Source organism: Pongo pygmaeus, chromosome 5, assembly GCF_028885625.2.
Source record: "Pongo pygmaeus isolate AG05252 chromosome 5, NHGRI_mPonPyg2-v2.0_pri, whole genome shotgun sequence".
Classification (NCBI taxonomy): Eukaryota; Metazoa; Chordata; class Mammalia; order Primates; family Hominidae; genus Pongo; species Pongo pygmaeus.
Genome location: NC_072378.2, coordinates 123249427 through 123260885, shown reverse-complemented (window position 1 = coordinate 123260885; position 11459 = coordinate 123249427). Strand labels below are relative to the sequence as shown.

General features: G+C 39.3%; 1 protein-coding gene across 2 annotated transcripts in view; it reads right to left on the bottom strand.

Annotated features, from left to right (window-relative positions):
* CLVS2 (clavesin 2) overlaps nucleotides 1-11459 on the bottom strand; it is a 70244-nt gene that overhangs the window by 4613 nt on the left and 54172 nt on the right. For both annotated transcript variants that reach the window (XM_054493007.2, XM_054493006.2), the window contains exon 5: nucleotides 5866-6086. In XM_054493007.2, coding sequence (XP_054348982.1) covers nucleotides 5866-6086 — 221 coding nt within the window. The remainder of the gene's footprint in view (nucleotides 1-5865; nucleotides 6087-11459) is intronic.

Below are 11459 nucleotides of genomic sequence, written 5' to 3'. Positions count from 1 at the left end.
AAGCAATTCTATTTTCTTTATAGAAAATAAATTTTAAATTTTTCATAAAATTAAATATATTATATAAATATTGAGGTATATCCTAATAATATTCCATAAGTACATACCAAAGCTCTTCAGACTGCACAAGGCACAATAGTTAAGCATTTGCCATAGTATTCTATTACACATTATACAGACATGCACACATATACACATTCTAAGTCTGTGTGTTTCATGACTGTTTTTGAAAACAATATTAGAGAATATGACATTTTTAACAAAATATTTTAAATTACAGTGTATTATTCAACCTGGGATTAAGTTTCTAGTTTGCTTTTAGCATGCACTACAGATATGAGGATTGTTGGATGATGAATGCTGATTCCATATGTGAAACAATGCCTCAATCACAGAACAAAAGTGAGTCAGAAACAATTTGCAATTAATTCTTTTTCTTTTTGGTATTTAGTTGTCCCAAGTGTATAGTTATTTTAGTCCAAATTTTTTACTGTCTTTTATGACAGAACAGGATTATTTGTGCAGGATCAGAAGTATTAATGAATTGATTTATTCCAGCCACAGCAGAGGGAGCTACCATTAACTCATACATCTCGAAGTTTCTGGGTTTTTTTTTTCTTTGTTTTGGTTTTGTTTTGTTTGAGGCAAAAACTCACTGTGTCACCCAGACTGGAGTGCAGTGGCGCCATCTCGGCTCACTGCAACCTCTGCCTCCCAGGTTCAACTGATGCTCCCACCTCCCCCAAGTAGCCAGGATTACAAGCGTGCACCACCATGCCTGGCTAATTTTTGTATGTTTAGTAGAAATGAGGTTTCACCATGTTGACCAGGCTGATCTCAAACTCCTGACCTCAAGGGATCCACCTGCTTTGGCCTCCCAAAGTGCTGGGATTACAGGCATGGGCCACTGTGCCCAGCCCATCTCACGGGTTTCTATGCAGCTTCTATTGTTTTCACAATGAATAACTTTCTTTCTTGAAAACTAGTAATTTAGATTTAGATATCCAATACTCATTTCTCATGCATCTACAATACATAGTGTTTAAGAAACTAGATTTTGGACCGAAGTAGATCATAAATCCAGTTGCTAATAACAGCAGTTTACTAGCTGTGTGATCATGGGACTAAACTTCCTAAGATTTTGTTCTCTATTTTTTAAGATGGAAAAATAATACCCACATCATACAGTTATAATGAGGATCAGATGCAATGATGCATCCATAAACCCCGGCACAAATTCTGGCATATGGTTAAGGAAATGGCTCATGGAATACTATTGCCTATGTACAGATATTAGCATTGCTACTTTGTAGTTATGCAACATGTGGAAGTCACTTACCTTTCCTGTTTCTCAGTCTCTCTATCAATAAAATGGGGATACTACTACTGTATTAGTTCCTTCAAGAAGCAAATGAATCAACATACACAGAGCATTGGAACAGGGTTTGGCACAGAGCAATAATAAATGCTTAACCTTATTCAATATTCAATAATCAGAAGTGCGTATCATGAAAATAAGTACTGTTACTCACTACTGTTATGTGCCAGGCACTATCATAGGCATTGGCGACATAAGGTAAAAGACACTCTCCAGTTCTAAAATACTCCAGTGAACTTTGTATCTTTACACATGACTATGCTGTTCCTCCATAAATTTATACCAAAAGGCAAAGTCATCTTTTTGCATGTCTAGCTACATTTACCCAAAAGAAGAATTATCCACAACTCTTTATTGATGGAATTGTTTTCTCCCTCTTAATCTAAAGATATCATAAAACTACAAAAAGAAAAGGGCCAAGGGGAATCAGGTGGAACATAGGAGCAATCTTCTCTTGTCCTTGATGGCGAACTGCCATTCCCTGACATAGAGAACGCGAGAATCAAGTGCAACACCTTTCTTAATCTCATTCTTCAGGAGTTTTCCATAGAATCATAAATGTTTCATATGATACCAAACATACACCAAACAATGCCTAAAACTCTAATCAGCCCATGACACCGGCAGGAAACTCAGGATTGGGGCCATTAATGGGCTATAAGCAAAGTGTGCAGGGGAGAAAATGGTCTGATTAATTGGAGAAAAGAATCGGGATACAAAAGGTGGATAGACTAGGCTATATCTAACAAGATGGGCCTTAATCAATTAAAATAATGTGATTGGAGGACAAACCTAAACAATAGGAGGATATGGACTGGTAAGTAAAGAGACTTTCCAGTTTTAGGAACACCCATACGAGTCAGTTTTGGCTGATTGAATGATAGCAACAGTGACAACAACAGCAACCCAAAGAAGCCAGTGAGGTCTATCCTGCAAAGCAAGAACTCCGCAACTTAAATGCAAGTGCCAATACCAGGTTAGATGTTCCCTATTCAGTTATGAATACTGCACTTAAAGGTGGCCAATGATGGGCAGCAGAGCACTCCTCCATGCATTCAACTGGTATTTCCTGAGCACCCTCTGTTTTTCCAGGACCTTCTCCAGGCACTGGGGATTCAGAGAATAGGGTAAACATAGGCAATATGGTCTCCTTGAAGCTTACTTTGGAGTGAGGAGCGGATATAAAATTAAACAAAATCAGCAATTTCACAGGCTAAAAGTGTTATGAAGAGAATAAAATAAAGAAGGGTGATGGACAGGGAGTGACCAGAATGAGGAGGAAACAGAACTGACTAAGACCAGGTGGGTGACAAAGATCAAAAGACTCTTTTGAGGAGCTGACCTTTGATTGGGACCACCCATTTGAAGATGAAGGAAAAGAACATTCCAGGTGGCGGTGACAAGGGCAAAAAGAGAAGACTAGTGTGTCTGAAAAGCAGGGGAAGAGGAAGAAGAAGGGATACACCTGGAGGAGAGAGGGAGGCAGGGTCAGATCAGGTAGCATCTTGTAAGCCATGATAAGGAGGTGATTCTATTCATTGTATAAATAGCAGTCATTAAAAATATAAAGCCAAGGCCTGCATGGTGGCTCACACCTGTAATCCCAGTGCTTTGAGAGGCCGAGGCAGGTGGATCGCTTGAGGCCAGGAGTTTGAGACCAGTCTGGGCAACACAGTGAGACCCGGTCTCTACAAAAAATATAAAATAAAAATTAACTAGTCATGGTGACAGGCACTTGTAGTCCCAGCTACTTGTGGAGGTGAGGTGGTAGCATTGCTTGAGCCCAGGGAATTGGAGGCTGCAGTGAGCCATGATCACGCCACTGCGCTCCAGCCTGGGCAACACAAGGAGAACCTGCCTCAAAAAAGTAAAAATAAAAATAAAAATAAAGCCAAGATGTGACATGGTCTGATTTATATTTTAAAAAGATTTTTGGATTGCCATGTGGATAATAAACTGGGAGTAGGGGAGCAGGTAAGTCTGGAATCAACAAGAACAGTTAAATAATTTTTAGGGGGTGGGTGCAGCTGAGCAGAGTGCAGGTGATGTATAGAAGATACAGAGAAAAATGTGCTCACATGATGGGCCACATGAGGAATCATGCCTCAGGCAGAATGGCTGAAGAAAAAGAGCCTCATTAGCTGACAAAGAAGAACACTAGTGGAAACCAATGACAGCTGCCTCCAAATCCTTATGTAGTTCAGTTCCTGAGAAAGGGCCTCTGTGCCACGAAGGGTAGGCAGGCTTTATGTCAGTGGTGCAAAGGACTCCACATCTCATGCAATGGAGCCCTGCTCCGCTATATATAGACTACCTAACGTTGAGGATGCAATATCTGTTTAACAGGGTTGTTGTGAGGATTTAATAAATTAATGTTAAAAAAGACACCTAATTCATGATAAGTACCCAGTAAATGATAGATTATAACAACTGTTATCATTAGGATTATTTTATTAGAAGAAAACTATTTTAGGGGAAGTTGCTTTTAACCACTATTGTTTTTAAAAACTTTTAAATAATTTGAGGAAATATATGACTTCTCCCCAGAAAATAAATGCATGACATATACATATAGTACATTCATACTTACGCACACAAAATTTTGCATACAACTTTTAGCACTTAACAGAATCCTTTGAGAGCCCATCCATGAACCCCTTAGGAGAGCAGAGATCTCAAGAAGTTCTGTTCTAAAAGAAGGGAGTTAAGAAGACTAAAGTTGGTTTAAATATAAGCTTGCTAACTAGTGGAAAATTAGAGCAGGGAAAGTTTCTGGCCTTTCCATTCTCTCCAAGGAGTTGTGCAGCAGCGTGGAGAGACAAAATCAATGCATGCACATACTAACAACAATCACAACAGAGGCAACAGCATAAAAGAGACCATCCTGGCCAGGTGCAGTGGCTCACGCCTGTAATCCCAGCATTTTGGGAGGCCGAGGCAGGTGGATCACGAGGTCAGGAGTTCGAGACTAGCCTGGACAAGATGGTGAAACCCTGTCTCCACTAAAAGTACAAAAATTAGCCAGGTGCAGTGTTGGGAGCCTGTAATCCCAGCTACTCGGGAGGCTAAGGCAGGAGAATCCCTTGAACTAGGGAGGTGGAGGTTGCAGTGAATCATGATCACGCCATTGCATTCTAGCCTGGGCGACAGAACTAGACTCATCTCAAAAAAAAAAAAAAAAAAAATACCATCCTTAAAGAACAGGAACATTACTCCATCAGTCAGAGCTATGGGCAAAGGGCCTTACGGCTTTCATCAGAGAAGGATGCCAGACATTGGCATGACCCGTTCATTGTCCTTGTATCCTCTCTGAGCTAGGTGAGGGGAGACTTGCAGGGGCTACAGTGCCCATATTTCTGTGAATGTGAAATGAACAGGAGAAGTAATATTTGTCACTGTTATCCAAATGGACCCTGAGTGGTTGTTGCCTGGGAAGTCTGAGAATTACACATCTACTTGTTTGTGACAGAATGCAAACTCAGAGACAGGTATGCATTTGTGCATGTCTGACAACTCCCCAGACTATTGATTGAAAGAAGAAAGGCATAAAAGTGCTGTGAGAGTCAAAGCAGGTATTTGGACTCTGACTCAACAATGAACTCTGTAAAGATTAAAACTGAAGTAAAATACAATGTTTTGTATCAGTAATGTTTAGATCTTTAGACAAAGACTTGGCAGAGATATTGAAAAAGGACCACAAGCTTTGAACACAGTGTTTGAACTGGCATGTGTGGTTGCTTTCTTCAAAAGAAATCTTACACAGAAATCCAATAAATTGCTTATAGGAGAGTAGCTCCCACTACAGTGGAAATGGGCACTCTCTCTACTCCACCTACCTGGCCTGAGGCACCCCCTCAAAACCCTTGGTTTCTCAGTATACAATTTGAAAACCACCAGATTTGGTGACTTCCAAGGGCCCTGCTAGACTGTCTGTGAATTTAGAACAACACTAAGTTGAGGTTACCTCAAATTACTTTATCTTTTCCTTAATTGACAAATAATTGCATATATTTATGGAATACAATATGATGGAAAAATACTGCATGATTTCACTTATATGTGGAATCTAAAAAAGTCGAACTCATAGAAATAGACAGTAGAATGGTGGTTACCAAGCACTGGGATGAGGCAGGACGGTTCGGGGGGTAGATGGGGAGATATTCGTCAAAAAGTACAAAGTTTCAATTAGGCAGGAAGAATAAGTTTGGGAGATCTATCATACATCAGGGTTACTATAGTTTTCAAATATATGATAATAATGTATTGTGTATTTGAAAACTGCTAAGAGAATAAATTTTAAATGTTCTCACTATAAGAAAATGACTTTATCTTTGACTCAAAACTCTTAGACATACAATCATAGGGCATAAAGAGTTTTAAAATCCCACCAGAAAAATATACACAGAAAAATAGAAAGCTTTGAGTTTGACTCAGGATGCCTCTCCCTGCCCTGGCCCAGCCCACTCCCCAGTCTACCTCCAGCATACCTCTTCATGGACTTTGGGGAGAGTTCCTTCTCTACTTCCTTCACAGGCATGCTGTAGGAGTCTACATTGTACTCGCTGTCATCGTCATATTCATGGTCTAGCAGTGTTCTTGCCCATGTCCCCATGTCATAAGGAGGCAGCATTCCTCCAAACTCGGAGGGCAGGATCTCGGGATGAATTAGTTGGTGTAGACTGTTCAGGTTGTTACCATGCAAAAATATCTATAAATGCAAGAAGACGGGAGGAAGGGAAAGACACAGAGGAAACTAAATACCATCTAAATCCTACGGGGGGATGTGAGGATAGCAATAGCAAATATGAGTTTTCCACGTCTGTTAAAGTACTTTAGCCAGTCATCTACTCTGTAAAACAGGCAGAGCTGGTACTGTTATCCTAATATTTCATACCAAAATCCTGAGGCTCAGACACTTTAAGTAATTTCTGGAAGGTCAGAGAGTTATTGGGTAAAAGAGCTGCAACCACAAATTTGGTTTCCTGCTTCATAGGCAGGGACATGGGCAGAATAATATGTACATGCTGATCTGTACATCATCCTGGTGTTAGTTGTGCAAACTTGATGATGTGTATAATGAATGCTGTGAAAACAGACCCTTCTCATAAGGGACTCATCAATTACAGAGCCTATGCAAGTTATTACACCCAAAAGCTGTCACTTGCAAGGCTTTCTTTTTATCATCAATAAAAATAAGAATATTGTAACCACTAAATTACTGTTTCATAATGCAAAGTGGGTGATGTAAATAACCAAAGTAGATTAGCATCATCATAATGAAAGGCTGAGTGAAGTTCATGTCCCAAAGGACATTATGTTCTGTAATGTTGCCAGTATCTTCTCTACTAAAGATTTCCATACTGACTGTCCAAATAGAAAAAGAAATAATGAATTAAAAATGTAAAGCTGTATGCATACCTTAATTATTTTGTCTAGATAGTGCTTTAAAAAAAACAAACAAACTGGAGACATATTCAAGCCACATACTCAAGATTTGTTTTTCCATGAACTGCTACCTTTGCTCTTCTTTCATTTCAGTTTCAAAAGTACAGATTGGCCTTCTCTGCTACAACACTGTTGTCTCATCTAAATTTATATAATATTTATTTCAAAATTATAGTTTATAAGTAACAAAAATAATTTCATTCTTGAGTTCAAGAAGAATAAGCTAACACATTCATATTTGCTTTCTGTACCTTCAGAATCCACTGAAGTAAATACATTGGAAAACAAAGAAAGATTACTCTACAATATCAAATAAAATTAGAAGATGGTAGTTGCCACTTAATAAGCATTTTCAACAAATTATAGAGGAGTAAAAGCAGATAATAGCAGGTCACTGGCCAAAATAGGCAGAGCAAACAGCTGCCTGGAGTACATGACATGAGGCCCACAGGAGGTGGAAGAGGCCATCTGCCCCAAAGTACACCAGGTTAACTGCAAACTTTACACCTTCCCCCTCCTGTCTGAGGGCACAACAGCCAGTATTAATATCCAGGAAAACACATGTGCACCCCTGTGTTCTTCTTATAAGAAGAAATGAAAATAATTTTCCTGTGAAAGTTATGGCACGTGCAACCCTTATTTTATTAGATATATAACTTTTATTTTATCAAATGGGATCATTCACATAAGAAATCTTCTTCAACTCATGCAAGAGTCATGGTAATAAATCCTTGGAGCAGTCAATGTAATCCTTGCACACTACTTCCTCTCTCTTCTCTAACACTCTGTTGCCTCCTTCCGCAGCGTCATTTTCTGCTTTGGCCTTGCTTCCACTTTCACTAAGAAAATAGGACAACCAGATGACATCAACCCACCCACCAGCATCTGTGTCTGTGTATTTTGCCTTCACTGCTAGTACAATGAACAGATAAACCCTACAAAGGGCAACCTCTCCACCTGCGCACTAGAATTCATCCTCTCTCCCCTACTCAGTTGTATTTCTTAACAGTTCTCTCCTATCTCTCGCACATTCTCAGATTTCCTCTCTCTGCTGGATCTTTCCCATCAGAGAAAGAACATCCTGACTCCACTCCCCCCACACAGACACATAAAACCTCTCAGCCCTACTTCCATCTCCAGTTGCTTTCCTATTTCTCTCCTTCTCTTTATAGCAAAATTCACCCAAGGAGTTGTCTATATTCATAGTCCAAATACTCTCCTCATTTTTCCTAAATGGAATCCAGCCTGGCTTTGTCTCTTACCACTGAATGAAAACAACTTTTGTCAAGGTCCTTCTCATTGCTAAATTCAGTATCCAATTCCCAGTCCTTATATATCTTTAACCCTCAGTAGCAATGGATATAATAGATGACTCTGTTTATTGAAACATTTTCTTCATGCATCTCTGATTTTCTCCTACCATCCTAGATACTTCTTGGCAGTCTCTTTTGCTGATTGCCCTAATATCTTTTTTTTTTTTTCTTTTAGACAGAGTCTTACACTGTCACCCAGGCTGGAGTGTAGTGCTGTGATCTCAGCTCACTGCAACCTCCGCCTCCTGGGTTCAAGTGATTCTCCTGCCTAAGACTCTCGAGTAGCTGGGACTACAGGCGCACCATCATGCCCAGTTAATTTTTTTGTATTTTAGTAGAGATGGGGTTTCACCATGTTAGCCAGGATGGTCTTGACCTCCTGACCTCATGATTCACCCGCCTTGGCCTCCCAAAGTGCTGGGATTACAGGCGTGAGCCACTGCGCCCAGCCTGATTTTCCTAATATTTTAACTGGAGAACTACTGGTCTCAGTCTTTTTGGATTTTTTCTCTTCTTTAACTATACCTTCTCATTGGTGACTTCATTAAGTTCATTTTATTCAGTCAGTGGCTTTAAAATAATATCCCTGCACAGCTATATGTCTTGAATCCAGGCCTCTTTTTCAACCTCCATAACTGCATTTCCACTCTCCACTTAAAATATCCACTTAAATATTCAGTGGCCGCTGCGAATTTAATGTGTTCAAAATTGGACTCACAATCTTCCCCCACCTCAAATATGCTCCTCCCTATCTCCAACATCAGTTAATGGTATCACTATTCTTCCACTTTCTCAGACCAAAACTTTCAACTCAGCCTTTTACTCCCCTCATCATCTCAGTTGTCAGTAAATCTTTTTGGTGCTATCCTCAAAATGTATCCCGAATCCAATCATTCTGATTAGCTCTATCCCTACACCCATAACACAGCTACTATCCTTTCAGCTGTGCTCTTGCGTGAGCCTCCTAACTGTCCTCCCTATATCCACTCTTCTGCCTACACTCTATTCTCAACAGGGCAGCCAGAATGACCATGTCAAAATATAAGTCAGGTCATATCTTTCTGCTCACAATTCCCCATTGACTTCTTTCTCTTAGCATGAAATTATAAGGTCCTATAAGAATTACTTCTTTGAACACATCTCCTACTATGCTCTTGCCTCAGAACATTTATAACGGATATTTCTTCTGTCTGGAGATTTCTACTCCCAAATGTCCTCATGGCTTGTTGACCTACATCCTGCACATCTCTTCTTAAAAGTCCCCTTGTCAGGAAGGCCTTCCTTGGTAAACCTATTTAATACTGTAACCCTGCCCAAACTAGAAAGCCTATCCACTTTCTATGTATCATGTTTCTTGACAGCACCTCCCATCTTCTAATATATCATAATAATTTCCGTACTTAAATCATGCATATATTGTCTTGGCAATTCATTAAGTGTAATGCTGTTATTTCTCCAAAGCCAAGATTTGTTGAAAAAAAATATATATATGATGATGCTCTTTTAGAACTCTTACATGTGAATTGCATGTCTGGACTAGGCAGTAAAGATGAATTGCAATTGCCCAATTGTTAAGTTTCTACTTTTGGATTTTTCTTTGTTTTCACTAGTTCTCTGTACTAACATCATTTATTAACATTTTACTATTTTTCTCTCCTTATAGTTTTTTCTCTTCCTCCATTTCAGGCAAGAAGCTGGTCCTTGTTGGTTCCTGTGCCTCTGAATACCTTACAATTCTGAGAATTAGCCTGAATAATACTTCCATTTTTTATTTTACTTTTCTACACTGTGCCATTAAAGAGACTATGCTAGGTGATCTGGAGTGGAAGAGAATAGATGAAAGACTTTTGAGAATCACCAAGAAGTAGAAGACAACATTGGCCATATTGACTAAAAGGAAGAAATTTGTTCCAGTTAGTAGGAAAACCTGTTTCCCATCAGGTTTTAAGTGGCAGGAGCACAGCTGTTGACTTGCTGAAGAATGCACTATGGTAGTGGGTTTCGTTGGATTTTAGCTTCTGCAAAGAAACCCCTTTGTCACAGATAACTTGGGAGCAGAAGGAGACCTTAGTTCAAGGAACTAATATTGGTTTGAACAATGAGAACATCAGAAGTGGCCATGATGGATGGCAAGTTTGGCTCTGCGTGAAAGACTCCACATACTGGTGAGCTTTTGAGGAGAAAGGACACCTGTACTAAGGGTGATATTCCCAGAAGCCCAGTAAGTTGGAGACTCAAAGTCAAATTTAATTTAAGAAAATGAAGAAGCAAGTGATTCTTGCACACCTGAATTTGTAGAAAAAGATTCACAACTGCTTCTTCAGTTCTCTTTTACTAGTTTTTCAGAACACAGACTTATAGCATCCAAAGTTTAAGGTGTGTGAGTAATATTGTGATGCTGACTCACTTGGAATATCAGTGAAGAAATTTAATAGCTTTCCACTGTGTATTGATTATATAAGCAGAAATGTAAAGTATTTAAACATATAATTATTTTCTCATATGAAAATTTCCAAGTCATATAATTTTAATTAAAATGGTAAAGTTTAGATACCTTCCTTCCATCTGGAATAATGCTAGCAATGCCTACTTCCAGGTTGTCAAAGCTGTCCAATTCAATTACAAAACCCCAAAACGCAGTGCACTCCTTGTTTTCTAGACTTGATCCTCTTCAGTCTTTTTCAACAGAGCAGAATCATGTTAAAAATCATTTCAGAACAAGTAACCCCTGTATTCAATGACCTTCAGGGGTTTCAAATTTCACTCTGACTGAAAGCCCGGATTCCAGCAATGGTATATGAGTCCCTACGCGATCTGGTACAACACAGTCCCTCCTATTTCATCCTCTACCACCTACTCCCTCCCCTATCATCTTCCCCCATAGCTCATTCTGCTCCAGCTTTTCTACCTTCTTGCTGTTTGTCAAATACACTAGACGTGTTTCTACCTAAAGACATTTGTCTTTGCTATTCCTTCTGCCTGGAACTCTCTTTCCCATAAATTCACATATCTGGCTCTACTATCTGCTAGCTGTGATTCAGAGCAAATTGGTCAACCTTCCAAGCTTCATTTTCCATCCATAAAATGAGAAAAATAACAATATATACTCCAAAGTGGTGTTGTAAGTACTAAATGAGTTAATGTATGCAAAGCACTGAGAACAGCATGTGGCATTGAGTGAATACTGTATAAGCATTCACCAGTATACTTTGTACTAAAAGCTCCTGCAGGTTTTTTGGATCACTTGATCATCCTTTCATTAAAGCAAATCTTGAAAAAGGACTTGCGAGGCACTTCAATACACTTTCTGAATTCCAAAATAT